Below are 27,284 nucleotides of genomic sequence, written 5' to 3'. Positions count from 1 at the left end.
ACCCTGAGTCCTTCCTGCCAGTGTGAGACCTTTCCTTTCCCCCTCAACTTTGCTTCCTTCTTTCTGCGTGCTACCACTGGCAGAGCAGATATGACTCAGAAACCGGTTCCTCAGGGTTGTAACATTAGATGATGCACCGCTTGGGTCATTATACGTAAACTAATGCCTTTGTTTCATTGGGTTGGGCTCTCTAGAAGGTGCTGTTGCTGAAAGAGGACTCAACAGTTGTAGAAAGAAAGGGCTTAGTCCCGGCCTGGACTTCTAGTAACTTTTCTCTCAGCTGAGAAGTATTTGGATATTAATCAGAAATATCTCCACAAGATTCAAGAAGCTCTAGAGGTGAAGTAAGTCTGTGAAGGACCAGCATGGGAATCCTTTACTCTGAGGTATGTAGCCTTTCCAGAAGTAAGATTCCAAAGGTGTTGAAAATTGTTCATGCTTTTCAAATGTGATTTCCTGACCCTGGTAATATGTCTCCTTTTTCTCCTTTTAACTTTCTGTGTGAGAATGAAGTCAAAACAAAGTCCTATGTGCTAATCTTTTTGATATTTTTAATGTTTTAAGGCAAATTGTTTTGCAATGCTAAAATGTTAGCTAGATTTAAGTAGAGAGTGATAGACGCGTTTCTTGATGTTCAGATGTTTGTGGGGGTAATTTGGATCTTTCAAAATCTAGTTTATAAAAGTGGAATTAATGGAGTCGTGCTTTTCTGATGTCAAGCATCCAGGGGAAAAGTGAAAATTGCACCCAACTGGATTTTCCAAACATACAAAAGACGGATTGGTTTTTTATGGAACTACATGTACAGACTAACACCTTTCAGCTTGGTATTTAAACGAAAAGTCACCTCTAGCAATTTTTAATAAAGACTTTCCCTGTATAGAAGAGGGATAAAAAACAGAATATATTTTTGATCATTTTGAGTTTTTTCTTTTCACATCTGATGGATACAAAAATGCTTTTTCTTGAATTGAAAGTAACCTATTAGAATCAAATAGAGTTTTAATAATATTTCAAAGGATTAGAAGCGAGTAATGCTTAAAGAAGAGTACAAGAGGTGTAATGACATTCATGATTTACTCCCTCTGCTCTGTAACATAATTAACTGGTTAGTCTGCATTTCACTGCAAATGCTCAACAGAACCTCCTTTGGTGGTTCTTCTAATATTAAAGGCAGTTTCTCCTTATTTGCAGTTACTTCTAGTGCCAGTTGTGTGTGTGTCTTTCTATAGTAAATGTGCTCTTTGATTAGTTTATAATTCTAGATATGTCTTGCTCAGTGATTTTAGTCTGGTGAAGAGCTCATGTATATGAAAATGACAACACATGTAATATTCTGAAACGCTACTCTGGTATTTCTCAAACTTTAGATGGCCTGAGTGTCAGGGAGAGGAACATGTTTAAAATGCAATTTCAAGGGCCCCCATCCCGGAGAGTCTGTTTCACTCAGTCTGTGGTAGGGTCCAGAAACCTACTTTTTAGGGGAGCATCCCAGGTGATGCAGGTGATCAATTTACCACCCATGGGAGAGAAACACTGCTCTAGGCTATTGCTTTTCAAATTTTAATGTGCATACAGATCACCCAAAGATCTTGTTCAAATGCAGATTATTATTCTGTCTCTTGGTGAGGCCTAACATTGTGCATTTCAGCTCCCTGATGCTTATGCTGTTGGTCTGTGGATCACACTGTGGGTAACCAGGCTGTAATCTAGACCCGGGGAATAATCGCATTCAAGTCTCTGCATGAGCAGTGCAATTGTTTGCTGATTGGGTGTTGATTTGGCAAGTGGTTAAGTCAAGGCAAAGCAAGTTAAGACATGTTGAATTACTTATATGTATCAATGAGGATATCCCCAGAAGTGGAATAAATGTTTCACTTTTCAGATATATTAAGGACAAAACAACCTGGAATTTACTATGATATTTAAAAACAAATATAACAACCACACATACAAACACACACACACCCAAAAAACCCTAACTTACCTAGAAGCTCATAGGTAATTATTCAAAGCTCATAATTAATATTTAATCAAAGATAGTCTAGGGTCGTGTTGAAACAAATGTTGTTGCTGTGCAACCACTGGACTTTTAAACAGGGCTGATTCATTTAAATTCTTATCAAACATATTTGTTCATACTATTTACAATAATAACAAATATTTAATTGTGCTTGATATATACCAGCCTGTTCTAAGCGCCTTATGTGTATTACCTCCTTTAATGCTCACAACAACCATATAAGACAGTCATTATTATTCTTGTTTTACAAATGAAAAAACTGAGGCAAAGATAGTTTAAGTAATTTTCCCAGAGTTATGCAGCTAAAAAGTACTTAGTGGCTGGAGGCTGGGGACTGGGATATGAGACCTGTGTTTGTACATTCAGAGAAACTCTTCTTATATCACTGATGAAGGGGCTAAGTTCTTTTTCTAATTGCTACCTCAACAGGGGCATCATACTCCAAAAAGGAGTTGGTCTTAACCACGCTGCTATTCTCCAGTCCTCCTCCCCACTAGGGTATGCTATTGCCCTTTTACCTCAGTGAAAAGAACATGGTAAACTAAATCCAAGTTTCAATGAGGAACATTCTACTCCTATCCCGCAGAGGAGAAGAGTTGTACCACAAAGTAGTGCAAAAATTGGAAAGAAGGAAGATGCATAAGAACTTAACTGAAAGAGCTCAGGAATTCATGCTTAAAGAATCTACAGAATCTTCTGTAGACTCTTGATCCTGTCTGCTCTTCTGAGTCAGCTGAGTTTGGGAAACAGACCCCAAAAGGAATTTCTTGAAAAGTCATATTATAATGATGTATCCCTTTAAACTTTGGGAAGGTCTAATAGTAACGTTATCTAGGAGCAGAGGGATACACACACACTAGATACACACAACATACATGTGCACAACACACACACACACACACACGTACGTACCCTTAATTAATCCTTTGGGAATGGATCTATTTTTCAGAGAGGCAGGTGTTACTATAGGAAAAGGGCATATGGTTCAAAGAAGAGAGGGATCATTTTTAAACATACAGTGTCCAGACAGGGCAATTTAGGTGATTCAGGGCTTATTGGGAGAGATGGTACAGTTGAGGAGGAGAAGTCCCAGGAGACAGCAATAGAATTGTAACTAATGGGAAGGCCATTGGACTAGAAGTCAAGTAAACCTAGAATTTGGTCCTGATTGTGCCAGGAACTCTGTGGAACCTGGGGGAAATCATTTAACCTCTGTGGATCAGAGTTTCAACATCTATAAAACAAGACAGCTAGGTAAGATCCTATTCAGCACTTAAATTGTGTCATTCCATGATACAGGAAAAGGAAAGTCAAAGACAATTGGGGAAAAAAAAAAAAAAAAAAAAAAAACTCCATCACAATCTTACCAGGTCTCTCTATCTGCTTTGTTTGTATATTGAACCCCTAGCAAATTTTTGGCATTCTAGATGCAAAAAGAGTACCAAAGGCTTCCATCCCAATTGGTGTCTTAGTTCTTTCCTTATATATTGTAAGTAATTTTACAAATTATAATGTGATACTAAGTCATGTTTCAAAAAGGAAATGGTAACTTTAATGTATGAACAGAAACCAGGACTGAAAATTTGTAAATATTTATTCATTCATTCACCCATCCATTTATTTAGTCAACAATATTTATTGATCACATACTCTATTCCAGGCACATGCTAGCTCCTGGTATATGATGATAACTAAAAGAAAAGTGGTCCCTAAGCTCTTGGAGTTAGTAATATAAAAAACGAAAATACAAGTGAAAAAAATAATTTCAAATAGTGAAATGAGAAATTGAGGAAGAAACAGGATAAAGAGAGAGTATATAAGGGGGGAGGGGAGGGGCGTATATATTTAATTAGGTTTGACCTGAAAGGCTCCTCTTGGGTAGTGACATTTGAACTGAGCTCTGAGGCACAAGAATCCAGTCTTGGGATGCTGGGGGAAAGAGTGTCCCAGACAGAGGGAATGCATACACAGAGAATCTGAAGCATGAAAAGCTAGGCCTATTGGAATAATTGACTGAGTGGTATGCGAAGGGTAGGCAGGTGAGAGCAGCTCACCTAGGTGCAGGCAGTTAAGAGGGACTATTGTCTGTACAGAATTTAGAGACTAATAAAACTGGTTAAAAGGTGATTTGTTTTTATTATTACCATATTCCAGTAATTCTAAATAACATCTGTTTAACATGGGCTTCCCCACCTGTGGGTAGCTATTGTTTGACAGAAAATCCTGGTGCCCAGGAGGCAGTGGGGGTGACAGGAGCTGACGTTGGTGAGGTTGTCGGGGCCGATCATGCAGGTCTTGTAGGCCAAAATGGGAAGCTTCGATTTTATTCTAAACACAATGGAAAGCAATGAAAGGATTTTAAGAAGAGGAATAATATGACCCAATTAACGTTTAAAAAGGTCACTCTCATAGCTGTGGGATAATAAATTGGAGAGCTGCAGGAGGGGAAGCCGGGAGCCTGGAACAAGCTGGTGCAGTGCGAGGAAGTGACAACGGTGGTTGTATTAGACTGGGGGATGAGTTTGAGATAAATTTTTAACTGCAAATTTTCCTGGTTTGGAAGTAGGGAGTGAAGGAGAGAAAGAAATTAAAGTTGATACCCAGGATTCTGCCTCAGACAAGCTAGTGGTTGGTGGTGCTAAGAAGATGGGAACTCTCAGAGAGGGAAGGAGGGGTGGGCTAGATGCGGAGTTCTATTTAAACATGTTACATTAGAGACACTTGTGAGACATCTGGCTGGGGATGGAAGATGGATACAAGAATGCAGCTAGGGCAAGAAGTAACAATCTGGGGGGTCGGCCCCATGGCTTAGCGGTTAAGTGCGCGCGCTCCACTGCTGGTGGCCCGGGTTCGGATCCCGGGCGTGCACCAACGCACTGCTTCTCTGGCCATGCTGATGCTGCGTCCCACGTACAGCAACTAGAAGGATGTGCATCTATGACATACAACTATCTACTACTGGGGCTTTGGGGGAGAAAATAAATAAATAAAAAAAATTAAAAAAAAAAGTCGTCACAATCTGGGAGTTGTCTGCATATGGATGGGACATTTAAAGCCATAGGAAAGGGTGAGTCTAGCTAGGAGAGAATGAGGAGGAAGCGGAGCACACCAGGTTACAGGAAGGCATGGTTTTGTCAAGAAGTAAGGAAATATTATAGAACAACCTCCTCTGAGCATCTTTCTCTGGAGTTTGTAACACTCAGTAAACACAAACATCTTTAGTCAAACAGGAGTTTTTTTTTTTTTTTTTTTTTTTGACACATCCTTTCTTTATTCTAGAAATAAAAGTTTCAACTTCTGTATGTGAAGTTAGTTAATCAGTAAAAAATGTAAGTGAGGAGTAACATGTTTTGAGTCCTGTAAAAGGACAGGGGTACAAAATACCCTGTACCCCAGAAGGTCTCCTTCTTTGAGATCCCAAAGCAGGAACATATAGTGGTTAAGAAGCCATCCTTTGGGATCAGAAAGACCTGGATTCAAATCTCAGCTCCACTAATATCAAAGAGAAAGGAGGAGAGGAAAAATCCCCCAACAAACTTGTTTTTTAAGGAGGAGAAAATAAGTCATTTTATTTGAATATAACTAAGATTGCATTTCATTGTTTGCATATGTATATTGCAATAACAAATCATTTTTGGCTAAATAAATTGACAGTTTTCTTTCAATCCACTGAAAAAATTCCATTTCCCTTTTAAAGAACAGTCTAGCAGATTATTTAAAATAAGAAGGCACTGAAGAGATCTCTTACTTGTAGCCATAAAGATTGCATAGACTCTAAGCAATAATTCTTTTAATTAAAAGTCTATGCTGTTTACTTATGTTATATAATGGCTTTTTAAGACATAGCTCCCCTAATCTTAAAACTATTAAGACTAGAATGCTTTTTTGGAAAACCTCTGAAAAAGAGATGAGAGTGGGAAGTGTTTACTATTCGGGAACCCAGAAAGTACGGCAACAAGATGGTTCGCACACTGACTAACTGGAAAGTCTTAAAAATGAATTTCTAAACTTAACATAGGTCATGTCAAAACTCTGCAAAAGCTTCCCATCGAACAGAATAAAATTCAGTCTTCACCATGGTCCAAAGCTCCTTGGTCCCAGTTAGCTCTCAAATTCCTACCACTCTCTTCGCTCATGTAGCCACACTGCCCTCCTTGCTATTCCTAGAATACACCAAACAAGCAGTCATCTCAAGGCCTGGACATTCAGTTCCCTTTGTTTAGAAGGTTCTTCCCCCTGAAAGTTAGCTGGCTCGCTTCATCACCAATCTCTGCTCAAATCTCACCTTCAAGAGATCTAAAAGAGTGGCCTTGTCATTCCCTACGTATCCTCTTATTGTGCTTTATTTTTCTTCACAGCCCTTAGTACTTCCTGAAAACATTAATTTCAGTTTCTCATCTCTTCCATCTCCCTCACTAGGATGTCAGCTCTATGAGGGCAGTGACTTTATCTTGTCCCCTTTTATATTCCCAGTGTCTGCCACATACCTGACACCGAGTAGGTGCTTGAAAATATTTGTTGAATAAATGAATGAGAATTTAAGTTCAAAATAAGATCATTTTTTCTGACTATAAGGGTGGTGAGACATGGGAAGATGCTGTAAATCTCAATTTAATGCTCTCTCTCTCCAAAGATTTTACATCTCAGCTAATTTCTTTCATTTTTTTTTTTTTGAGGAAGATTGGCCCTGTGCCAACATCTGTTGCCAATCTTCCTCTTTTTTTTTCCTTTTTTCTCCCCAAAGCCCCAGTGCATAGCTGTGTATCATAGTTGTAGAGTTGTAGCTCTTCTGTATGGGACCCTGCCTCAGCATGGCTTGATGAGCAGTGAGCAGGTCCGGCGAACCCTGGGCCACTGAAGCAGAACGCGTGAACCTAATCACTATGCCACCAGGTCAGCCCCTCAGCTAATTTCTTAATGCTCTAAGTAATCTCTTGGCTCCTTGGCAGGGGGAGAGATGAAATACTTCTCGAGACATTTCTGGTCCTTTGCAGTCTTGTGCCATCCCGTACATGCTTCCATTGCTTGTCTTTAGCAAGCACAAATTTTAAAGCCGCAGGCAGCTGCCAGGGTAGGCTTTGGCAAATAAAATGGTGTCCTCCTCATATTGGTGAAGGTTGTCAACATCCACCTAATGCCACCTTCCCACTGGTGGCAAAGGAAAATATGACAGAGAAAAGAGGCAGCAGCCCAAGCGTAAGTGTAGGATAGCAGGGCTACGCTTAGGGTGAGAATTTTATAGATGAGAATGAGTTCCCTCTGAAACCTGATGCCACGGATATAGGCACAGTGAAATTTCATCTGGGGAACTCCAGGCCCTGTTTAGGTAATCTGCCAAGTGTAAGGAAATGCGGTGTTCCCAGGTCCATAGACACTGGATTCTTTTCACCCTCAGGAAAATACTGCAAAGTGATTGAGAACTTAGCTCAGTGTCACATAGATTTAGGTTCCAACTCTTACTCAGGCTCTTACTAGTTGAAGCTACTTAACCACTCTACTGTGCTTCCATTTCCTTCTCTGTAAAATGTAATAATAATAATAAAACGACTCTTCTTAGTGGGTTGCATTGAGCAGTAAATGAAATAATGAGAATAAAGGACCCAGCATGGTACTGCATATATTAAACATTTACATTTAAACATTTGTTTAATAGCTATTATTATTGATTTAAATTTTTTTTTAATTAGAGCGTTTCCAGTGGTTCAGTGACTAGCATTTTAGATTTTTTTCATCAGAACCCAGATTAAACATATTCTGCCCCCTCCTTTTTGACTACATAAACCATAGAAATATCATGACATTTCAATATTTCAGTGTTCAAGCTACATTAGTTTCATACATAGAAGCAATTTAGTCTAACTCCTTTTTGTTCTAGGAAATAATCCTGCACGTGAATCACGATTTACTTTTGGGCTTCTTAGTACAATAATTTTTAAAAATTTCTAGTTTCTTAGATGAATCATCATTTACTTTGGGGGGTCCTGGGTATTAAGATTTTTATGATTCCTAGTTTGCTGGATGCTGTAGAGGTAGGTATAATGATAGATTGCTAAATATCAGTTTAACAAACACGTACCTTACCTTGTAGAAAATAATATAGTAGGTTATGTGGGAGTTACAAGAATGTGCAAAATAAAATACTTGTTTTTCTCCAAGGAGCTTACGAGGGTCATAAGACCAGACACAAATATTTCTTCTCCCAATCAGCCCCCTCTGGGAGGGGAGAAATTCTTGAATATAGGTGACTTCTAATTTATAACAGCTCATCTGCTTTCATAGTCAAATTTATTTTAAATAGATTTCATAGTAATAACCAAAACTTATTTTACACCAAAATGATCCAACTAATCGTTGGATTAACAACTTCTTCTAGTTAATTGGTAACACTAAAATAAAAAATTTGAAAGATGGAAAATGTCTCATTGCATGGATGCATGATCAGACCACATGAATCTTCAGGATCAAGCAAACATTTGGGCAAAGGCATTGTTTCTCTCCAACATGCTTAAGATTAGGTGTGATGAGGACTCAAAAGCAAAGAGAGTTTTAGTAATGTTTGTGAGTGATTTGTGGCTTCACCAACAGTTGGCCTTTGGCACGCATCCTATTAGGGCCTAAAACAAGGTAGGATGGGTCTATAGTCTAGCAACCTCAGGATTTCCCATTTCTGTATATGTGAATGAGAATTCTTTCCTATACAGGGTATTTGAAAAGCAAGGAATTAGGATTTATCATAGGAAATCAATAAGAGTTGGTTATAGGAGAAGGAGGTGAAGTGGATGGTAGGGCAAGAGAAAAAGGTTTTATAGAGATGCTTTCCTTGGGAAAGGTAAATGAAGATGAGGGCAAGAAACAGTGGCTTTAGAACCACACTCTAATGGAAGCTGGCCTCCACCTGGGAAGTAGTGGTAATTTCTGAGACAAAATCAGAAAGTCATTATACGTCTGGATGAAGGACCAGAGAGAGGAAAAAAATCTTTTTCTCAGTATGTGTATGACCCAAAACACAGTAAAAATTATTTGCAAGTATATTATTGAAACTACAAATCAGAGCAAACCTATAAAATTTCCAGTAAGGAAGGATTGGTAAATGAAAATTAATAGCACTATATCGATTATTCCTTCCTTACAGTGTGTCAAATATCACTGATATTTTCTTTATTTCCTGTGTATTGTTATTGTTTCATGTATGTAGAATGTTTATGATGGTGTCATAGGTTCACTCATATCCTGGTCCCCTATCCTAAATTCTTCAACTACAAATTTTAGAGGATTTTAGTAATTTTATTAGCTGAATGCTAGGAAGAGACTACTACGTAATATGATGCAGAATGTGGTAAGTGCTATCATATACCCATGTGAGTGCCGACCAGGTTTTATTCATCTCTGCATCCTAGAGCCTCATACAGTATCTGGTGAATATTGGGAGCTCAAAGTCTCTTCAACTGAATTGAAAAAAATAATCAAGGACTATAGAAGCTTCTGGAACTTTTGTGGGTAGTTTATCATGACTTAGGGCGTAGAGTTACATGGGGATGGGAGAGTCGTTGTAGGTCAAAACCTACAAGTAAATACACCAGAATATGAATTCTAATTCTGTTTTTTACTAGCTATTAAGAGCTCTTGGCCTCAGTTTCCTCATCTGCCAAATGGGATAACACTTCTCCACTCCAAGGTTAAATTAGATGTTGGTAAACTGCTTAGCCGTGTAGCTGGCATATAAGAAAAGTACAATATATAGTTGCTATTTTGACTATTAAATTTTTCACTGTTATTTGTAATTTCTCTCCAAAACAGATTTACATTTAGAGATTTGGTGCAAAAATACTTGTTTTGGTTCATTGAACATTTGGAGACATTGGCTATTGAGAGTTCAAGTCCTGGGCCTTTCTCCAACCCACCCCTCTTGCAGGTTGGGAAAGCCAGTACAGAGAATTCTTGGGAGTATATGTCAGTTCCTCTTGGTGGTGTGCTGGCTGGAGCCGGCTGCAGCTGGCTGAAGCCAACTTGAACTGGTTTGTGAGAGCTGATTTTGCCCACGTCCAAGTTCAGTGACTTCTCCTCGGGAACTTGCAATTAGCCAGGTGGAAGTATTTACACCACAGAAGTTGACAAACACGACAAAGAAGGTTTTCTTTCTTTTCTCCCCACATCCTTTTGGAGAGCCAGATGTTACACATTTAAGAGCATGCCACTACTTCCTGTTGGCTCTGCACTTACTTCTTTGGTGGTCTGAGGTAATAGGGAGAGATCAGGGCTTCTGGTTCACTAGATTCTAGCAGCTAGAACCCACCCTTCCCCCACCCTTTCTCCTCATCACTGGGGCAAAGGTTTTCTTGCCCTCTCCTGGTCTTCATCACTGTGACCTTAGAGCTTCTCAGATCTGACGTGTGGCAATGGGCCTTCTTGAGCTTCCTGGCAATGATGACAACGTCATATTCTCAAGCAGACCCTGCTGGAGAAAGAATAGAAAATATACATAAATGTGTGTCCTGCCTTGATTTCCCCTCATTGCTACTACTCCTCATAATCTAACCACTGCTGGGACCTTCCTTCATGTAACATAAAGGCTAAATGGGCCTACAACCTGTTAAAAAAAAATCCTTGTGCCTTTTTTATTTGTCTGAAAGAAAGAATTTACTAAGAAATTTATAAATCACAATATGTGAAGAAATGAGTCATCAGATAGAAAGGCTTGAGATTAATTGTACAGATCAAATAAAAACCTTCAGTATTGTTCCCTAAGATGTCTTAATTTGAAGAGGAAGAAACATAGCCTCTTTCCTTTTCTGAAAAGACATTTCATTAGTGCACAAGGCGCTTTACCTGAATCATTTTACTTTAAAAACCACAAATCCTCCTCAGAAGTTGTTATGGAACATTTTAAATGGATGGAGCTCAGCGTGAAGATGGTTAATAAGCAACTTTTCAAGTCCTCTGAGCCTCAGGTGGAATTCCACATGGTATTTTCTCAGCCTGAGAATTAGGGCAGATCCATTACACTTTAGGGGAAACGATACTGAAAAGTGGGGGTGATGGGGAAAATTTTACTTTTAGAGACATCTATAATGTTGCAAGCAGCTCAGATATTTCTGTATTATTAGAATAATACCAAGTATTTTTCTATTACAGTTGGAGGTATGCAAAATATGATTATGTTAAATAATATATTTTAGTTAATCATCAACACGCTGGATGTGTCATGTGCTACTCAGGGACATTTCTTAAATTTTAGGTCCTGGGAAAGTGGGACAGTGGTAGGTCGCTAGCACTAAGTTCTTGGCTCTTTTTAAAGTCAGATACGTGGGAGGATTAAAATGCACAAAAAGTTGTTCCTAATATTCCAAGTTTCCAGATTTTCAAATGCCCTTTAACTAACAAGAGTGTAAAAGTGCAGTATTTCGTTATGGCTTTACTTTCATTGTGGGGCTTATATCTTCTACCTTTGTGGTGGTTCTCAACCCTCACTGTGCCTCAGAATCCCCCTGGGAACTTTTAAATAGCACTAATGCCCCCACCCTACTCTCATAGGTTCTGATTCAATTGGCTGATACTGGGACCTGGGCCCGTATTTCATTTTTTACTGAGGTAACACTGGTTTATAACATTACGTAAATTTTAGGTGTACATCATTATATTTCAGCTTCTGTATAGACTACATTGTGTTCACCACCAAAGTCTAGTTTCCATCCATCCCCCTACACGTGTGCCCCTTTACCTTTTTCACCCTTCTTCCACCTCCCTTCCTCTCTGGCAACCACCTCTCTGTTCTCTGTATTTATATGTTTGCTTGTTTGTTTATCTTCCACATATAAGTGAAATCATATGGTATTTGGCTTTCTCTGTCTGACTTACTTCACTTAGCATAATACCCACAGGTCCTTCCATGTTGTTGCAAATGGCAAGATTTCGTCTTTTTTTATTGCTGAGTAGTAGTCCATGTGCTTCCCCCTCATCACCCTCCATTGTGTGTGTGTGTGTGTGTGTGTGTGTGTGTGTACACACACATCTTCTTTATCCATTCGTCAATTGATGGGCACTTAGGTTGTTTCCAAGTCTTGGCTATCGTGAATAATGCTGCAATGAATGTAGGGGTGCGTATATCTTTTCAAATTAGCGTTTTTGTGTTCTTTGGATAAATATCCAGAAGTGGACTAGCTGGATCATATGGTAGTTCTATTTTTAATTTTTTGAGGAATCTGTCTACTGTTTTCCATAGTGGCTGCACCAATTTACATTCCCACCAGCAGTGTACAAGGGTTTCCTTTTCTCCACATCTTCTCCAACACTTATTATTTCTTATCTTTTTAATGATAGCCATTCTGATGGGCATGAGGTGATATCTCATTGTGGTTTGATTTGAATTTCCCTAATAATTAGTAATATTGAACATCTTTTCGTGTGCCTGCTGTCGCTTATTTACTCACCAAATATGTATTGAATGTCCACTATGTGTCAGGCATATGCTGGATGCTGGGGATACAATGTTGTACAATGTTGTACAGGTACAGACATAATATCTGCTTTTGTGTAGCTTACAGTGAAGTTGGGGAGATAGCTGTTAGTAACCCGCATACCTTTATTTACTTAGATCAAAGATGTGGCTAAAGGAGTGGTAGGAGACGAAGTTGGAAAGACAGAATGTGTGAGATTTGGAGAATGATGTGTGTCAGCTTGAGGACGCATCCTGATCTGATTGGTCACCACTGAAGGTTTTCAGCAGGGAAGTGATGTGAAGCTGCTGTTTTTGGAGGATGGGTTGGGGGCTGGATGGGTGAGACAGGAAGAAATAAAGCCAATTAACGGCTAGTTTTGCAATAGTCCTGGTGAGAGTGACAAAGATCTGAACTAGTACTTTGGCAGTGAAGATGAACAGAAGGCTTCTGAGAGTATTTGGGATAGACTCATCATGGTAATTTCCCAAGTTCTCCAAGTTCTCCTCTACACCCAGAGATCCTCTAAGTTCCAGAAACTTCAGAGGCCAAGAAAATTCATAATAGCTCTTCCCTCAACCCAAATGGACAGCTCCCTCCTCTTTCTCATTCCTAGCATGTCAACCAACACTTTTCTATTGGACTTCCCTTCTGTCTGTTGTTGGTGCTTTTATGACCCTGAGCTGCCCCCTAGTGGACACTAGGAGTTTATAGCAGCATAGAATCTTCTCAGCTGTTTGTACAACTCCTGCAACAAATTGCTTGTGTGTCTAACTAAGCTAGGAAGACACTTTACTTTTCAAACACAGAAACTCTGTATTTAGGATACAGGAAGCCTAGGAAAGATGGAAAGATAAGATCAGGTTAATAGTATTTTAAATAATGTCACTCAAGTGGGATTGAGAAAGCATTAGAAGGCACCAGGTGACTGGCAGGAAAACTGTCCACATTTTCCCTTTCTCCTTTCAGTTACTTCTCAATACAGATTATGAGGAGCCTGAGCATGATGGCTTTATTTGGCGTCCTATGAGAATGTGGGCCCAGTGTTGCCAAATCTTTCACTTTTTTTTTTTTTTTTTAGTGAGGAGATCAGCCCTGTGCTAATATCTGCCAATCCTCCTCCTTTTTTTGCTGAGGAAGATTGGCCCTGGGCTCACATCCGTGCCCATCTTCCTCTACGTATATGGGACGCCGCCACAGCGTGGCTTGCCAAGCAGTGCGTCGGTGCGCGCCCGGGATACAAACCGCTGAACCCTGGTCCAACGCAGCGGAGCGCGCGCGCTTAACCGCTTACACCACGGGGCCGGCCCCACTTTCACTTTTTTAAGAGAAGCAGGAAAGCCAGATTACTACGTGAAATATTTCAGGTTTTTTAACGTTGTAATTTAAAATTTTAAGAAAAGACAAACTCTATAGCTACCTGTTTTCAAGCTCTACATGGTAGACCATCAGTTCCCAAATGCTAGTCCATGATTGGTAGTGATCAGTGGCCATTTTTCACTGGTTTATGGGGAAATTTTAAAAAAAGGACAATGAAATAGGTTTTTCCATACAGCTAAATCTATCTAATATGAAGATAAACTGCTTTGTGTCCTCTGTGATTATATTCTTATATATTTTGTTAAAATATCTTTGTTTTGTACTTATATTTATGTTAAAATATCTTTTATTTTATGAAATGATGATATTGCTTCTAACGTATTTAATTGTCAAAATTAAGAGTTGGTGACAATATTGTCTTGTACTTAGTTTTGTTTTACTTATTATCTAAATCTAAATGACTGGGCATCACTGCTAAGACCATGACAATTCACTAAAAGTTTTTGAGCACTATTTGTGCTTAGAAAGCACTAACCCTAGACCCTAGCAGTTGATGTGGAAGGTGTATTTGTTGGGGAGAGACTCATGGTCGCAGAGTGTGAGAACCTAGAGGAACTTTTTCCTCACTTCTTTATATCATGACTGAGGACACTGAGACACACTGACAGGAAGAGATTTGTCCACCTCACCCAGGGAGTTAGTGGCAGAACCACAACTACAACCCAGTTTTCTGACACCAAATAAGTGTTCTTTCAACTGACCTGGTCATTTCTCTATCTCTATCAGGTCATTTCTCTCAACAGACACTGCTGAGCTGGACTGGAGATAAGGCCTAGGAAAAGGAAGACATCAGGGTAGTAGAAAATGAGATTCGTGTAATTGTGCATTTGTATTGCAAGTTGGAACCCCCGCATCACGCTCATTTCATTTTGGGGTACAGAGGTTTGCCTCTTATCTACAATTGAGTTGATTTTCCTTTGGGATGTTTCATGAGTATGTCTTTGGGTTTAAAAGTATCTTACTTTTTTTGTGTGTGTGAGGAGATCAGCCCTGAGCTAACATCCATGCCAATCCTCCTCTTTTTGCTGAGGGAAGACTGGCCCTGAGCTAACATCTGGCCGATCTTCCTCCACTTTATGTGGGACGCCGCCACAGCATGGCCTGACAAGCGGTGCGTTGGTGCATGCCCGGGATCCAAACCCGGGCCACCAGCAGCGGAGCGTGCACACTTAACCGCTATACCACAGGGCTGGCGCCAAAGTGTCTTATTTTTAATGGCTCACTCTTTATGATATTTGTTTGTGTTAAAACATGAGTTGATTAGCAATTGTACCACTCGACTTTCTCACAGGTCTGCCCCAGCTGCTGCAAGTGCTTGTGTACCTAAATCTATACTTCTTTAAAATTGTTTTCTTATTATTTGCTGTGTGTGTGTGTGTCCCCTACATCCCCAAGGGGTAAATAAAGTTCACATGATTATGAGTAATATATTTTATACTTTTTTCCCTCTAGAAAATGTGGCTGGCATGCAGTAGAGGTTTGACTTTGTTACCAAATTAAACAATTACTTAATAAGCAATAATAGTAACTTCCATAAATTCAGCACCATCCACATGCCAGGTATTATTCTAAGTGCTTTTTTGTACACTGTCTAAAATCAGTCTAAAAATATTTAGTGTTTGCCTCCCATGTGTCCAGGGCTGTGTTATACGCTGGGGATATGGTGGTGAATCGAATGATATATCGTCTATCCACGTGGAGTTTATAGCTTGAACTTCAATCCCTCCCTCACTCACTGCTGCCTCAGCCCCTTGTGATTCATGCTAGCCTGAAACACAGGATTATAAATCATAAGAGTTACAGTCATGCCGGTTGCTGTGAAAGAGTGCTGAAATTGGGCGAGACTTAGATAAAATGGAAATTAAGTTATGACATGAGGGATGAAGAGAGAGGGGAAAAATGTTTTGGGCAGAGGGAGCAGTAAGGGCAGAGGCCCAAGTGAAAGAAATTAAACATGGGGTATTGAAAAAAGGAGAGAAGTCTGGAAGGAGAGCAGAAGGGAAAAGTGGACTTGAATACAAAGAACACTGATATATTAACAAAGTAGATTAACAAGATATAATGTTTGATTTGATGCGGGGAGTGATAGAGAAGGAAGAGTTGATTATGACTCTCAGGATCAGAGCAACGTCACTTACTGCAACTGTCAAGAGGGAGAGGAGGACCATTTCTCCTGTTTTCTGTGGTGAGGGAGAGAAAGAGATGGGGTCTGCTTAGGTCTTGCTGTTAAACTCCCATTTTGCTTTGCAAAACTCCTTATAATGCTTTCTAAAATAAAAAGCATCTAATTGCAGTTAATTTTAATTACATAAGTTATTTGTATATTCTTTGTCTAAAATAGGTCTTTTCCACTGTGCTGAGTTCCTTGAGTACAGGGGGCCGTGCATCTTTGTCTCATCACCTGGTGCTGCCCTTTGTCTCATCACCTGGTGCTGCCCTAAAATCTTCCAATATGCCTATTTAATCTTTAGTAAAATCCTGCTTTTCTGACAGGCATCATCTATCCATGAACACAATTTCCTTACTGAGTTGCATCTGCAATATTGCATCCATCTGTTCACTCATTTATCCATTTGATGAACATTTCTGTCCATTTGATGGACAAGAAATTTAAGAAATCATAAGAGGTTCCTCATGGACTTAACGCTTGTTCTAGACTTAAGGCTAGGGATAAATGAGACCAAAAATCTCAGCTACAAAGCAATATATTACAATTTGGAAACACTTGAATTTTAAGTTATTGGGTAATGATTTTTTTCGTATTGTGGTTTAATTATACCTATATTTCAAAATCTGCTTGTGTTTTTCTCTCCTCAGCCCATCTGCCAGGCGGCCTATCAGAATGACTTTGGTCAAGTGTGGCAGTGGGTGAAGGAAGACAGCAACTGTATCAACGTTCAAGATGGCTTTAATGGAGACACTCCCCTGATCTGCGCTTGCAGGCGAGGGCACCTGAGAATCGTTTCCTTCCTCTTAAGGAGAAATGCTGATGTGAACCTCAAAAACCAGGTGAGGCCATGACACGTGAGTGGAGAGCGTAATTGACCATGGTAATTCCTTTCTCCTCACATCAATGGAAGTAGTGAATGTCATTTTCTCATTGCTTGTAGCTCCTTATACCAACAATTTTTTTTTCTTTTGCCTTGCTTTAGAGAAACTGACACATACTGAGGACATTTGATTAGGCTAAAAAGTAAAATAAAACATACTTCAATCAGCAGACATATTTTGTGGTGAATTATGTCCTTGTACTTCTGTAAAGGAAGAAATTGGTTCACTCATTTGACTGGATGGAGCGTCTTTCTTTTTTTCCTTCTCCTCCCCATCCTCTCTCCCCAATCCTCTACCTCACTATTACAGAAGTAATGGGAAAGATTTCCTGGAAAAAAAATATTGACCTGGCGGTGCTATATCATTAGTTAGATTTTTACCTACTATGTCAGTGTTCTGATCTCCAGAAGATCCTGGAGTTTGCTTATAGAATGAAAGAATTCCAGTGAGAAATTTGCCAAGGACAAATAAGCTCATGAAGCAGAGGCTACTTGGAGCCACACATTAAGGCACAAAGAATGTACTTAAAGATGCAATATTTGCTGACTTGGAGACTTCAGGATCAAGAAAGTGCAGAATATGTGTATTTTTGCTGTGAACATCCTTTCAGAACCCCTTCAGAACATCCAGTGTCTGCATCATGGTAAAGGCAACGTTTAAAGTACACCGAGTAAATATAAAAAAGCATTTTGTAATAATTATGAAAGTCCTGTATCTACTCACATACACTCAGTGAGGAAAAACAGCCTGTAGGGCCCCACTTGCCCCTTCCAAGTCAGTTTAAAGACCAGCTCATTTGGAGTAATAATGTATTAACAGAAAATGGGTCACTAGTGGACTTTCTTATTTGTGCTTATTATTTTTTGTTTGGTTGGGTTTAAAAGCAAGTAATGCCTGTGCTGAATCTGACAGATATGCAGCTTCGTAGAGCATGACATGATCTCCCTAGCACACAGCTGAGGAACCAGGTGTGTGGAGTTGGGTGAGAGGGAGTGGTGAAGACAGATGTCTATGTGTTTATATTCTCTCGAAAGAGACTTGCTCATTAGGAGGCCGAGGGAGGGAGATGTTTGACCACACAGGGACAGGGCCAAGGAGTCACCCTTATCTCTGTTTTGCAGAGAATCTGAGCCAACCTGCTAGTACCCTCTGGTATCATGAAAATCATGGACAGGACTTCAGTGGAGACTTTAGGTTAATAGAGATTTTATCAGAAGAAGTATTTGGTTTGCATTTTCTGTTTTTAAAATATTTTTAAATGTTTAATCTTTTTCATTTTTCCCAAATACTAATGTTGGTACACTAATAATTTGAACCAGTGCCTTCTCATTTCTTGAATCTGTGTTTATGAGTTATTTGCAGGAGTACTAGACAAAGGCCTTAAAAACAAACAAACAAAAAAGCTCTGCTGGTGATTCAGACGCACCTGTCTAGTAGAGGGCATCGATTCTATGGAAAGAAATTTTTTTTTTTTTTTTTTGTTAGGAAGATCAGCCCTGAGCTAACATCCATGCTAATCCTCCTCTTTTTGCTGAGGAAGACCGGCTCTGAGATGAGCTAGCATCTATTGCCAATCCTCCTCCTTTTTTTTTCCACAAAGCCCCAGTAGATAGTTGTATGTCATAGTCGCACATCCTTCTAGTTGCTGTATGTGGGACGCGGCCTCAGCATGGCCAGAGAAGCGGTGCGTTGGTGCGCGCCCGGGATCCGAACCCCGGCCGCCAGTAGCGGAGTGCGTGCACTTAACCGCTAAGCCATGGGGCCGGCCCTATGGAAAGAAAATTAATTAAAACATGAAGATACTTTTGTTTTCCGGTGTGTCAAATTGACCAGGATTAAAGAAGAAAATCCGGTGTTGATCAGGAAGGAAGTTTAAATCATGCTTTTACTGGAGCACAATTTAGCAGCACAATATGAAAGAATTAATACTTTTTATTCCCGGAATTATATTTTTAGAAACTTATGCTAAGGACAAATTTAGAAATGTTGACCAAGCTTTATGAATGAGGATGCTTAAACAATATTATTTATAAAAATGACAAGTTAAAAACTTGAAATGTCCAACAAATAGGGTTTGGCTAAATAAACTAGAGTAACTCCATTCAGTAGAACGCCATGCAGCCATTATAGTCATGTTTAAAAACATTAAATGGCATGAAAAAATGCACGTATGCTAAATGTCTATTGAAAAAAAAGCAGATATGATTTTGCATATGCAGTATGAGCCCACATTTTAAAATTCCACATATATGCCTTTTTAAAGGCTGGAAGAAAGTACAGCAAAATGCCAACAATTAATTCTGGACTGTTTGATAACGGGTGATTTTAAATCCTATCATTATATTCTTATCTAGTTTTACAGAGAACATATATGCCTTGATATTAGAAAAACAAGAAGTACTCTTATTTAAGAACAGTGCCTCCCCCAAGTGGAAATTAACCTCTCTTTTTTCTCTAGCTTTTCAACTTTTCTCATTGATTTGATTGGTGTTCCAATCACCATAGCCTGTTTTGCATTATATTTATTTGTGCATGTTTCTGTCTACCTTCATTTGATTATGAGGCCCTGAGGCTTTAGGGATCTCCCACAATCCCTAGAAGCTTAAGTCTCTCACCTGATAAATATTCACATATTTGAAGAATTAAATTGAGTTATTTCCGTTGTTCTAGCAGGGCCTGAACACATGTAGGAACATAGAAAAATTGCCATGTGGTTAAGATTTTCCTATAAAGAAACCACAAAATGAATGATTTCATACGGTAGATGATTAAGGGATAACTATAGCTTTTCATATTAAATTCAGTCCTATGTTTACAGTCCTATGTTAAACTAACATGTATATATTTTCAAAAATTAAAATGAGTGTGAAAGTCTATCTTTTGATGATTTGTAACATGTATATTTCACTTGTTGTCTTTCTGTGGCCCTCCCCCCAGCTTTTTCTTTAGACTAGACACTGTTTAATATTTTAGTCAATGGAAACCTGGGTTTATCAATTAGACATACTCCACAGAAAGAGGTGCCATGGGTACCATAAAAATAAGTACAAACTAAAATATTGATATAGTAATCTGAAAATATGAAATTTGAGATGAATTATTTTATTCATAAAGAGTTCTTTTCTTAATTTTTAGAAAGAGAGAACCTGCTTACATTATGCTGTGAAGAAAAGATTTACCTTCTTTGATTATCTACTCATTATCCTCTTAATGCCTGTCTTGCTTATTGGGTATTTCCTCATGGTGAGTATAACACTTCTGAGAGCAAAGGGTAAAGGAGTAGGCGATCAAGAGCATGACTCATCAAGTTTTGCTAAGCCAGTGAGATGTAAAGAAATAGGAGAAAATAAGCTCTTGGTTTGTACTCTATAAATGACATTTCTAACATTCATGTAGTGCTCTGAAGTAAAGCAAGAAGAAAGGTAGCAAAATAGGTCATTCAATGGTAAAATAATCTGTGCAGTATTTATTTAGAAAAATAAGCTTGATTATGAATCATCTGAAGGGAGCAAAAAAATCCCGAATATTAAAAAAAAAAATTCCCTCTCTACTCTTTCTTTTCTCCTTTTTTGTAAGAGGAGTTTGTCTTTGTATATTTTTTTCTGAGTTTCTGATTTTTTAAGGAACCACCCTGGTTGTGAGTTAAAAAAACAGATCCCAAGAGATTTGCATCCAGAAGTTGACAAACACAGAAGATCTTTATAGAAAATTTGAAGCCCACCTTTCACTTTGATAGATTTATTTATGCTTGAATGAATCTTTGGCATGCAGTAATTTTCTTGAGTAAAGAAAGATGTAGTTATGCAGTCATATTATGAGTGGAAGATGAAGCTTGAGGTTTTTTTGTTGTTGTTGTTGTTGTGAGGAAGATCAGCCCTGAGCTAACATCCACGCTAATCCTCCTCCTTTGCTGAGGAAGATCGGCTCTGAGCTAACATCTATTGCCAATCTTCCTCCTTTTTTCCCCCCAAAAGCCCCAGTAGATAGTTGTATGTCATAGTTGCACATCCTTCTAGTTGCTGTATGTGGGACGCGGCCTCAGCATGGCTGGAGAAGCGGTGCGTCGGTGAGCGCCCGGGATCTGAACCCCGGGCCGCCAGCAGCAGAGCACGCGCACTTAACCACTAAGCCGTGGGCCGGCCCTAGTTTTGTTTTTAAATAGAGTGACAGCTTTGTACTGACTCATTCACTTTTTTCCCTCTGGTTCGCTTGTGGCCATTTCCATCTTTGAGAGATGACTCAACAGATGTGTAATTTACTCCAGTTAAATGACCAAGTTCCCTTCTCTTTCCAGCTAATAGACTGTGGGTATTAGTTATCTCTGTTGACATAAGCTCTAGAACAAAGTCTGTCAGTTAGAAATGTTATTACTTCCTTGGGTATTTAAATGTTACAGAATTTGGGGAATTAGAATTCAATATGGTAATGTTGATTTTGATACTTGGATTTATAGGAAAGAGAAAACTATAAGTCACTGATAAAGACATAATCCGCTTATATCCTTGAAAAGTTCTTGAAAAATTAAATGTGCGTTTAGTGCTTAGCGTTTGAATATTTTGTAGCTTTGAGGCAGGCGGGGGATCAGTCACTCATTTACAAACCTTTTTAGAGATTATGAAGAAACAGTCATCATAACTATGATTAACAAGGCTCATTCAGAATTTGTTGACAAACAACCTTGGTTTATAAGACAGTTGAATGTTTAAAAGCTGGAGGCCTAGGCAAAAATACTAATTGTAATGAATATCCCAGCTCCGATTGCACATGTATCCTATTTATTCATGGGGCCTGAAATTGTAAGTTTGTGATACATAAGAGATAAGCGACAGGAGAGGAAATTATAGAGGAAGAGACCAGAGAGGAAATTATAGAGGAAGAGACCAGAAAGGACTGTGTTACTTCAGAGAAGGGTAGGAGGAGACAGGCAGGTTAGATGTCGACACAGGAAGGAAGCACAAAGAGAGAAGACAACTGGGTGGAGCTTCCCAACTGATAAAGGGGCTGTACTCCAGGACATGCCCACCTGAGCAGGGAGAGCTGTGCACCCTAAAGCAATGGGATGTTCAGGGGATGCTCAAATTATCATGTTGTCAGAATCTCAGGGGACTAGGCAGGAAAAGCGGATTTCTGAGGAGCCTAGTTAATTTCCTTCATTTGTTCAGTCATTCAACACACACTTAGTATGGACCTACTACATGCCAGACCCCGTGCTGGGTGTTAGGGATACAAGGAGGAATCAACAAGAGTAGTCCTTGTCCTCACGAGAGTTAGAGGGTAGTGAAGGATGAGTCATTAATCAAATAATGACAGAAACACATGTAAAATTACCATGAAGTAGGTGGTACAAAGAGGTGACCAGTGTTTTGAGAGCCCAGAAGAGAGGGATTTCAGCTGGCCAGGTAGGTGAGGGAAAGCCTCCTGGAGGAAGAGATGCTTGGGCTAAGATATGAAAGATGAATTTACCAGGCAAAGAAGGGAGGGAGGAGGCTCTAGGTAGAAGGAACATTCAGTGCAACTATTCCATGGCACGAGGGATGCTAGTGGGAATGAAAGGCTAACAAAGGCCAGTGTGGCTAGAGCAAGGTGAGCAAGGAGGAGTGGAGTGAGATGGCTTGGGCCATAGTGGAGGCCAAAACATATGGGGCCTTGTAGGCCTGGCTGAAGAGTTTGCTTTTGTTCTCAGAGCAATGGGATGTTATTGAAAGGTTTTGACAGGAAGGGAAAGACAGGTCACTGGAACCCATCCTCAGTGGGATTTGGTAGGTCTGGGGTGAGGCCCCAGAATTTGCATTTCTAAGTTCCTAAGTGCTGAGGATCCTACTCTAGGACCACACTCAAGAACCATGGCTTTACCTAGTTGATGTTGGAAGGGGGTGAGGGGGTGGGGGAAATTTTTAAAAAGATGCATAGACGCATGGGAGTATTGGGATTAAAATGAAGGCTCTTGATTGGAATAGTCCAGACATAAGATGGAGAAAATGTTTGTAAATAAACCTCTCCTGTACTTGCTGTTTGTAATAGGTATCAAAGACAAAGCAGAATGAGGCTCTTGTACGAATGCTACTTGATGCTGGCATCGAAGTTAATGCTACAGACTGTGTAAGTTTGAATCTTTAGTCATTTTGAAATGCTACTCAAAATGGTATTTGTAGGTAGTGTAATTGTCATCTCTTAACTTGCTTCCTTTGTTTTCTAGACACTTTTACATTTGGTTTTCTTTTTCTTTCCTTTTTTTTTTTTTCACTGCCAGTCAGGCGACTTTGAGGTTGTTTATATACTGCCACTAAACTTATGAGAATAAAATTTTTATTGAATATAGAACATTTTTAAAAGAACTGCTCCACCATTGGTGAGAAGTTAAGGAAAACAGAGGCTCTGATAAGAAAATTCCATCCTCAGTAGTTCAGAAGCTACTGAGTCAGAATGACTACGTGTAGGCTTGCCGCTTTTTAGCTATGTGAGTTTTGGCAAGTTATAAATTTGTTTGACTCTTAGTTTCCTCTGTAAAATGAGGATATCAATAGTACTTACCTTACAGGGCTGATTCATGCAAAGCACTTAGGGTGCCTGGCATGTAGAAAGCACTCAATGACTCTTAACAGCTGCCGCTGCAGCCAAGGTCCCAACCCACTGATGAGAGAGTCCCTGTCTATAAACTAAAGAAAGAGATGGACAGAGGTCAAAGAAAAAACCAAGTGATGTTAAGAGCCGTGATAACAACAAGAGCAGCATCAGCTGACTTCTTCCTGTTTATAAGAATAAGGTTATGTTTTCACCTTTTATCCCTGCACACTAAAACTCATCTTCTTCCCTTAAATGATCATACATTGGTGAAATGTTTATTTGTATGGAATTTTATTTGTTTATATTGATTGAATAAAATTTTGGGTTCCCAGTACTTTATTAAAAAAGTAGGCGAGTAGAAATTTGATTCCAAAAACCCAACATTCTATTTGTGATCCCTAATTTATTTTATGTGTATGCACATCTGTGTGAGTGAGTCAGTGTGTGTGTGTGTGAGAGAGAGAGAAAGAACACAAGAGAATAAGTTTATGAAATGTGTGTTTTCCTTTTATTTCAAATAGGATTTTTGGATTAGTTTGGGTAGACTACTACTGTGCATCAACAGTTCCTTAGATAACTTTGAAATGTATTAAGTAAGATGTTATTAAAAATTAAGTAAAAGATTTGTTGAAGGTTTTTCTTGGTCTTTTCATTTAAATTCATAAGGTTTAAAACTTGTGCCTATGACCAAAATTTCTCTAGGGTATTTTTCTAGCTATGTATGTTCATCTCTATTTCTAGACAGAGATGTTACATTCCTGTGTGTACACATGTGCACATACACAGACAACAGATGCAGACACATACTTTTCCCACCAAACATATTTCAAAAACGATCTGCATATTAAGATCAATTTTCCAACTCTAAATAATGCAGTGTATTGTTTTTTTAGGTAATTGGACTGTCTTTATTTCACATGGAAATATTCAGAGCCAGAGCTTCCATCCATCATGTCATCACAATAACAATAAGTGATTGCAGCATTATCTTCTATGATCTTAGAAGAGTTCCTAGGGAATAAGATCCAGCGTTAATTCTATTAGTCTTGATAGTCAAGGATATTATTTCTTTACTTACCAAAACCATGGTGGTTTGGCTGCTTTTTGAAAGGCAAAATTTCGGGCACAAATGACCCAGCTACAAATTTCTTTTGACCTGTAGCTAGTGTTTTAAATTAGTACCAACACAGTAAATCCACTATTTTATAACACATAAGATAAGCTACAACACACCAAGTGTAGGACACTTCAGTGTTGAGCTGCACTGATCTTGTAGGTGTGCTGTAGCAATATGAGCACCTGCCACCTTCTTCAGACTGTGGGGATTTTGATCAAGAACCACAGAGGATGATATTTGCAAAAAGGCCCTTCTTGAAGGGAAAAGATGGTAGTAACACGATCAAGGTGGAAATTGCCGAGACATATAGAATGCTATAAAGAAACTTTGGGAATTCAGCATCAGCTTTTTTTTTTTTTTTTTTAAATTTTATTTACTTATTTATTTTCCCCCCAAAGCCCCAGTAGATAGTTGCTTGTCATAGCTGCACATCCTTCCAGTTGCTGCACATGGGATGCGGCCTCAGCATGGCGGGAGAAGCGGTGCGTCGGTGTGCACCCGGGATCCGAACCCGGGCCGCCAGTAGCAGAGCGCGCGCACCTAACCACTAAGCCATGGGGCCGGCCCTAGCATCAGCTTTTTATAAGTTGCATTTTTTAAATTTGGAAAAGAAAATGAGAAAGGAAGATATTAATGGGTTATAAGGCATTAATAATATACACACGGAGACAGAAAAAGATTTTTTAAGTCCAAACAATGTAGTCGCACATAGATGGTTTGCAGACTGTTTTGCTTAGCTGTTCACGACAAAATGTGAAAAGTACTTGCTAAAGAAGCTACAGGCTACAATCTGTAAAGAGTTGGACTGATGAGCCGCAATGTTGGCCCTTTGTGTTTCAGTATGGCTGCACTGCATTACATTACGCCTGCGAAATGAAAAACCAGACTCTCATCCCTCTGCTCCTTGAAGCAAATGCAGACCCCATGATAAAGAATAAGGTAAGGACTTGTGGACCATGGTCTGAGGTCCTTCCAGCAGCACCATCTTCTAACTTCAGCTTTGTGTTGAAGTAAATTAATCGCCTCTGATGTTGTTAACAGCAAAATTAATCATCCTCGTTGAGGAATTAAATTATCCTATTACTGTTAGAATTGAATGACGTTCAAAGCCCTTGCCAAGCCTGAGAGTCCATTGGTCTAAATTGTTTACTAGACCCTTTGCGTTGACATTTGACTCTATTGGAAATAAATAACCATAATTTCTTTTTCTCCTCAGAATGGTGAGAGTTCTCTGGATGTTGCACGGAGATTAAAATTTTCCCAGATTGAATTAATGCTAAGGAAAGCATCATAATCCTTGTGAACTCAGACGGAGAAGCAGAAAAAGTTGAAGGACTGGATTCTATCTCCATCTTAGCCTATTGGTCTGTGGGCCACTCAGCCTGGATGCCCATTTTAGGGGGATAATGACGGTTGTCATGGGAAAGGTTTTTGAATAGCTTTGTATTTATGTTTTTTGCTCAGTGGAGTTCAGCAAACTCAGTGTCTGCTGAAGAGGATCAGAGTTATCTGAGATAGTATTCTTTCTTCTCAGTTGTGTCCCTCTTAAAAAGAGGCTGTTCTGTCTATATCACGTCCTAGGAGACAAACTGTTCCTCTCAGGCCCCTTTAAGTAGTAACAGGAAGAATGGAAGCATGTACATTTGTATAGAATGGTGTGGGTATGTGTGTGAGTTTAGAGAATCATGTAAATATTCCTTTGATGAAACAACCTCAACAAAAACATTTATCAGTTGTCGGTGATGGGAGTGTTTACACCACAGAGATTGGTAAATGCTACAAATGAAGGCGTTTTTTTCTTTCCAGAGAGCCAGTTTACCAGCACACTGCTAGACATTTTGGTATCATTTTACAAATAAAAGCCGTCTTGATTTTGAACAAGACTATGTAACTATCAAGATGTTTGTTCAAAAATATCTTTATGATTCTTTTGTGAATGCAAGGCAGCTACTAAACTTGTTCTGTTTATTTTTATTGATAAAATTTAAAATTTTATTGTAGATTATTTGGATAAAGGATTTCTTTACAAGAAATAGAGGTATATTATGAAGTACTATCTGGATTATATTTCGAGATGAGAGATTGAATATCAAAATATCTCTCTCAACTCTCTCAACTCCCTTGTCAATGAGACAGAGTAGAAATAAACATATTTAGAAAATGATTGAATTTTGCAAAGCAAGACTGAATCATGAATAGCTTTAGACATAGACTAAACCACACTATGTGTAATAACAAGTATGATCTAAGAATGAAAGATTTACCATTGTTGAACAGAACAAAGGTCTAATAAAAATCAAATCCAGGAATATTTATTGAAGTATGTATAAGACTTTAAGGTACATGTTTTGTGAGGGAAGTAGTAGTGTGTAGATATAGATTCTAAAGCCCTTAAATATTTCTTAATAAATTATTTAAGATCTATTTACACCAAACTGAGTTATCAGGTGACTCTGGAGGATGAAAAAAAGAAGTGAATTTCACACATCACTATACCTTCGACATACACTAGTATATCTTCGATTTGGTTTCAGGGTTTTGCAAAATTCTACTATGGCTCATGTAATTTATAACTATCATCTTTGAAACTGTCTGAAAATTGGAAATTTTTTTAAAGAAATAAATCCAGATTTGTGAATGAGTTGGGGTGATTGTCTAACGGTAACTTTGTCAAGATCAAAGGATAAAATACAGGACAATTTGTTTTATTATGCTC

The 27,284-nt window shown here is 38.9% G+C and overlaps 1 protein-coding gene across 1 annotated transcript; it reads left to right on the top strand.

Annotated features, from left to right (window-relative positions):
• The first annotated feature begins 190 nt into the window (after nt 1-190).
• ANKRD22 (ankyrin repeat domain 22) lies at nt 191-27,209 on the top strand. Its single transcript, XM_058543476.1, has 6 exons — nt 191-386; nt 16,654-16,845; nt 20,023-20,130; nt 22,909-22,986; nt 25,409-25,507; nt 25,785-27,209. The coding sequence occupies exons 1-6, from the start codon at nt 366-368 to the stop codon at nt 25,860-25,862; spliced, it is 576 nt and encodes a 191-aa protein (XP_058399459.1). The 5' UTR covers nt 191-365; the 3' UTR covers nt 25,863-27,209.
• Nucleotides 27,210-27,284: the final 75 nt, after the last annotated feature.

The sequence above is a fragment of the Diceros bicornis genome, chromosome 6 (assembly GCF_020826845.1).
Source record: "Diceros bicornis minor isolate mBicDic1 chromosome 6, mDicBic1.mat.cur, whole genome shotgun sequence".
Lineage (NCBI taxonomy): Eukaryota > Metazoa > Chordata > Mammalia > Perissodactyla > Rhinocerotidae > Diceros > Diceros bicornis.
This window is presented reverse-complemented; position numbering and strand designations above follow the sequence as displayed.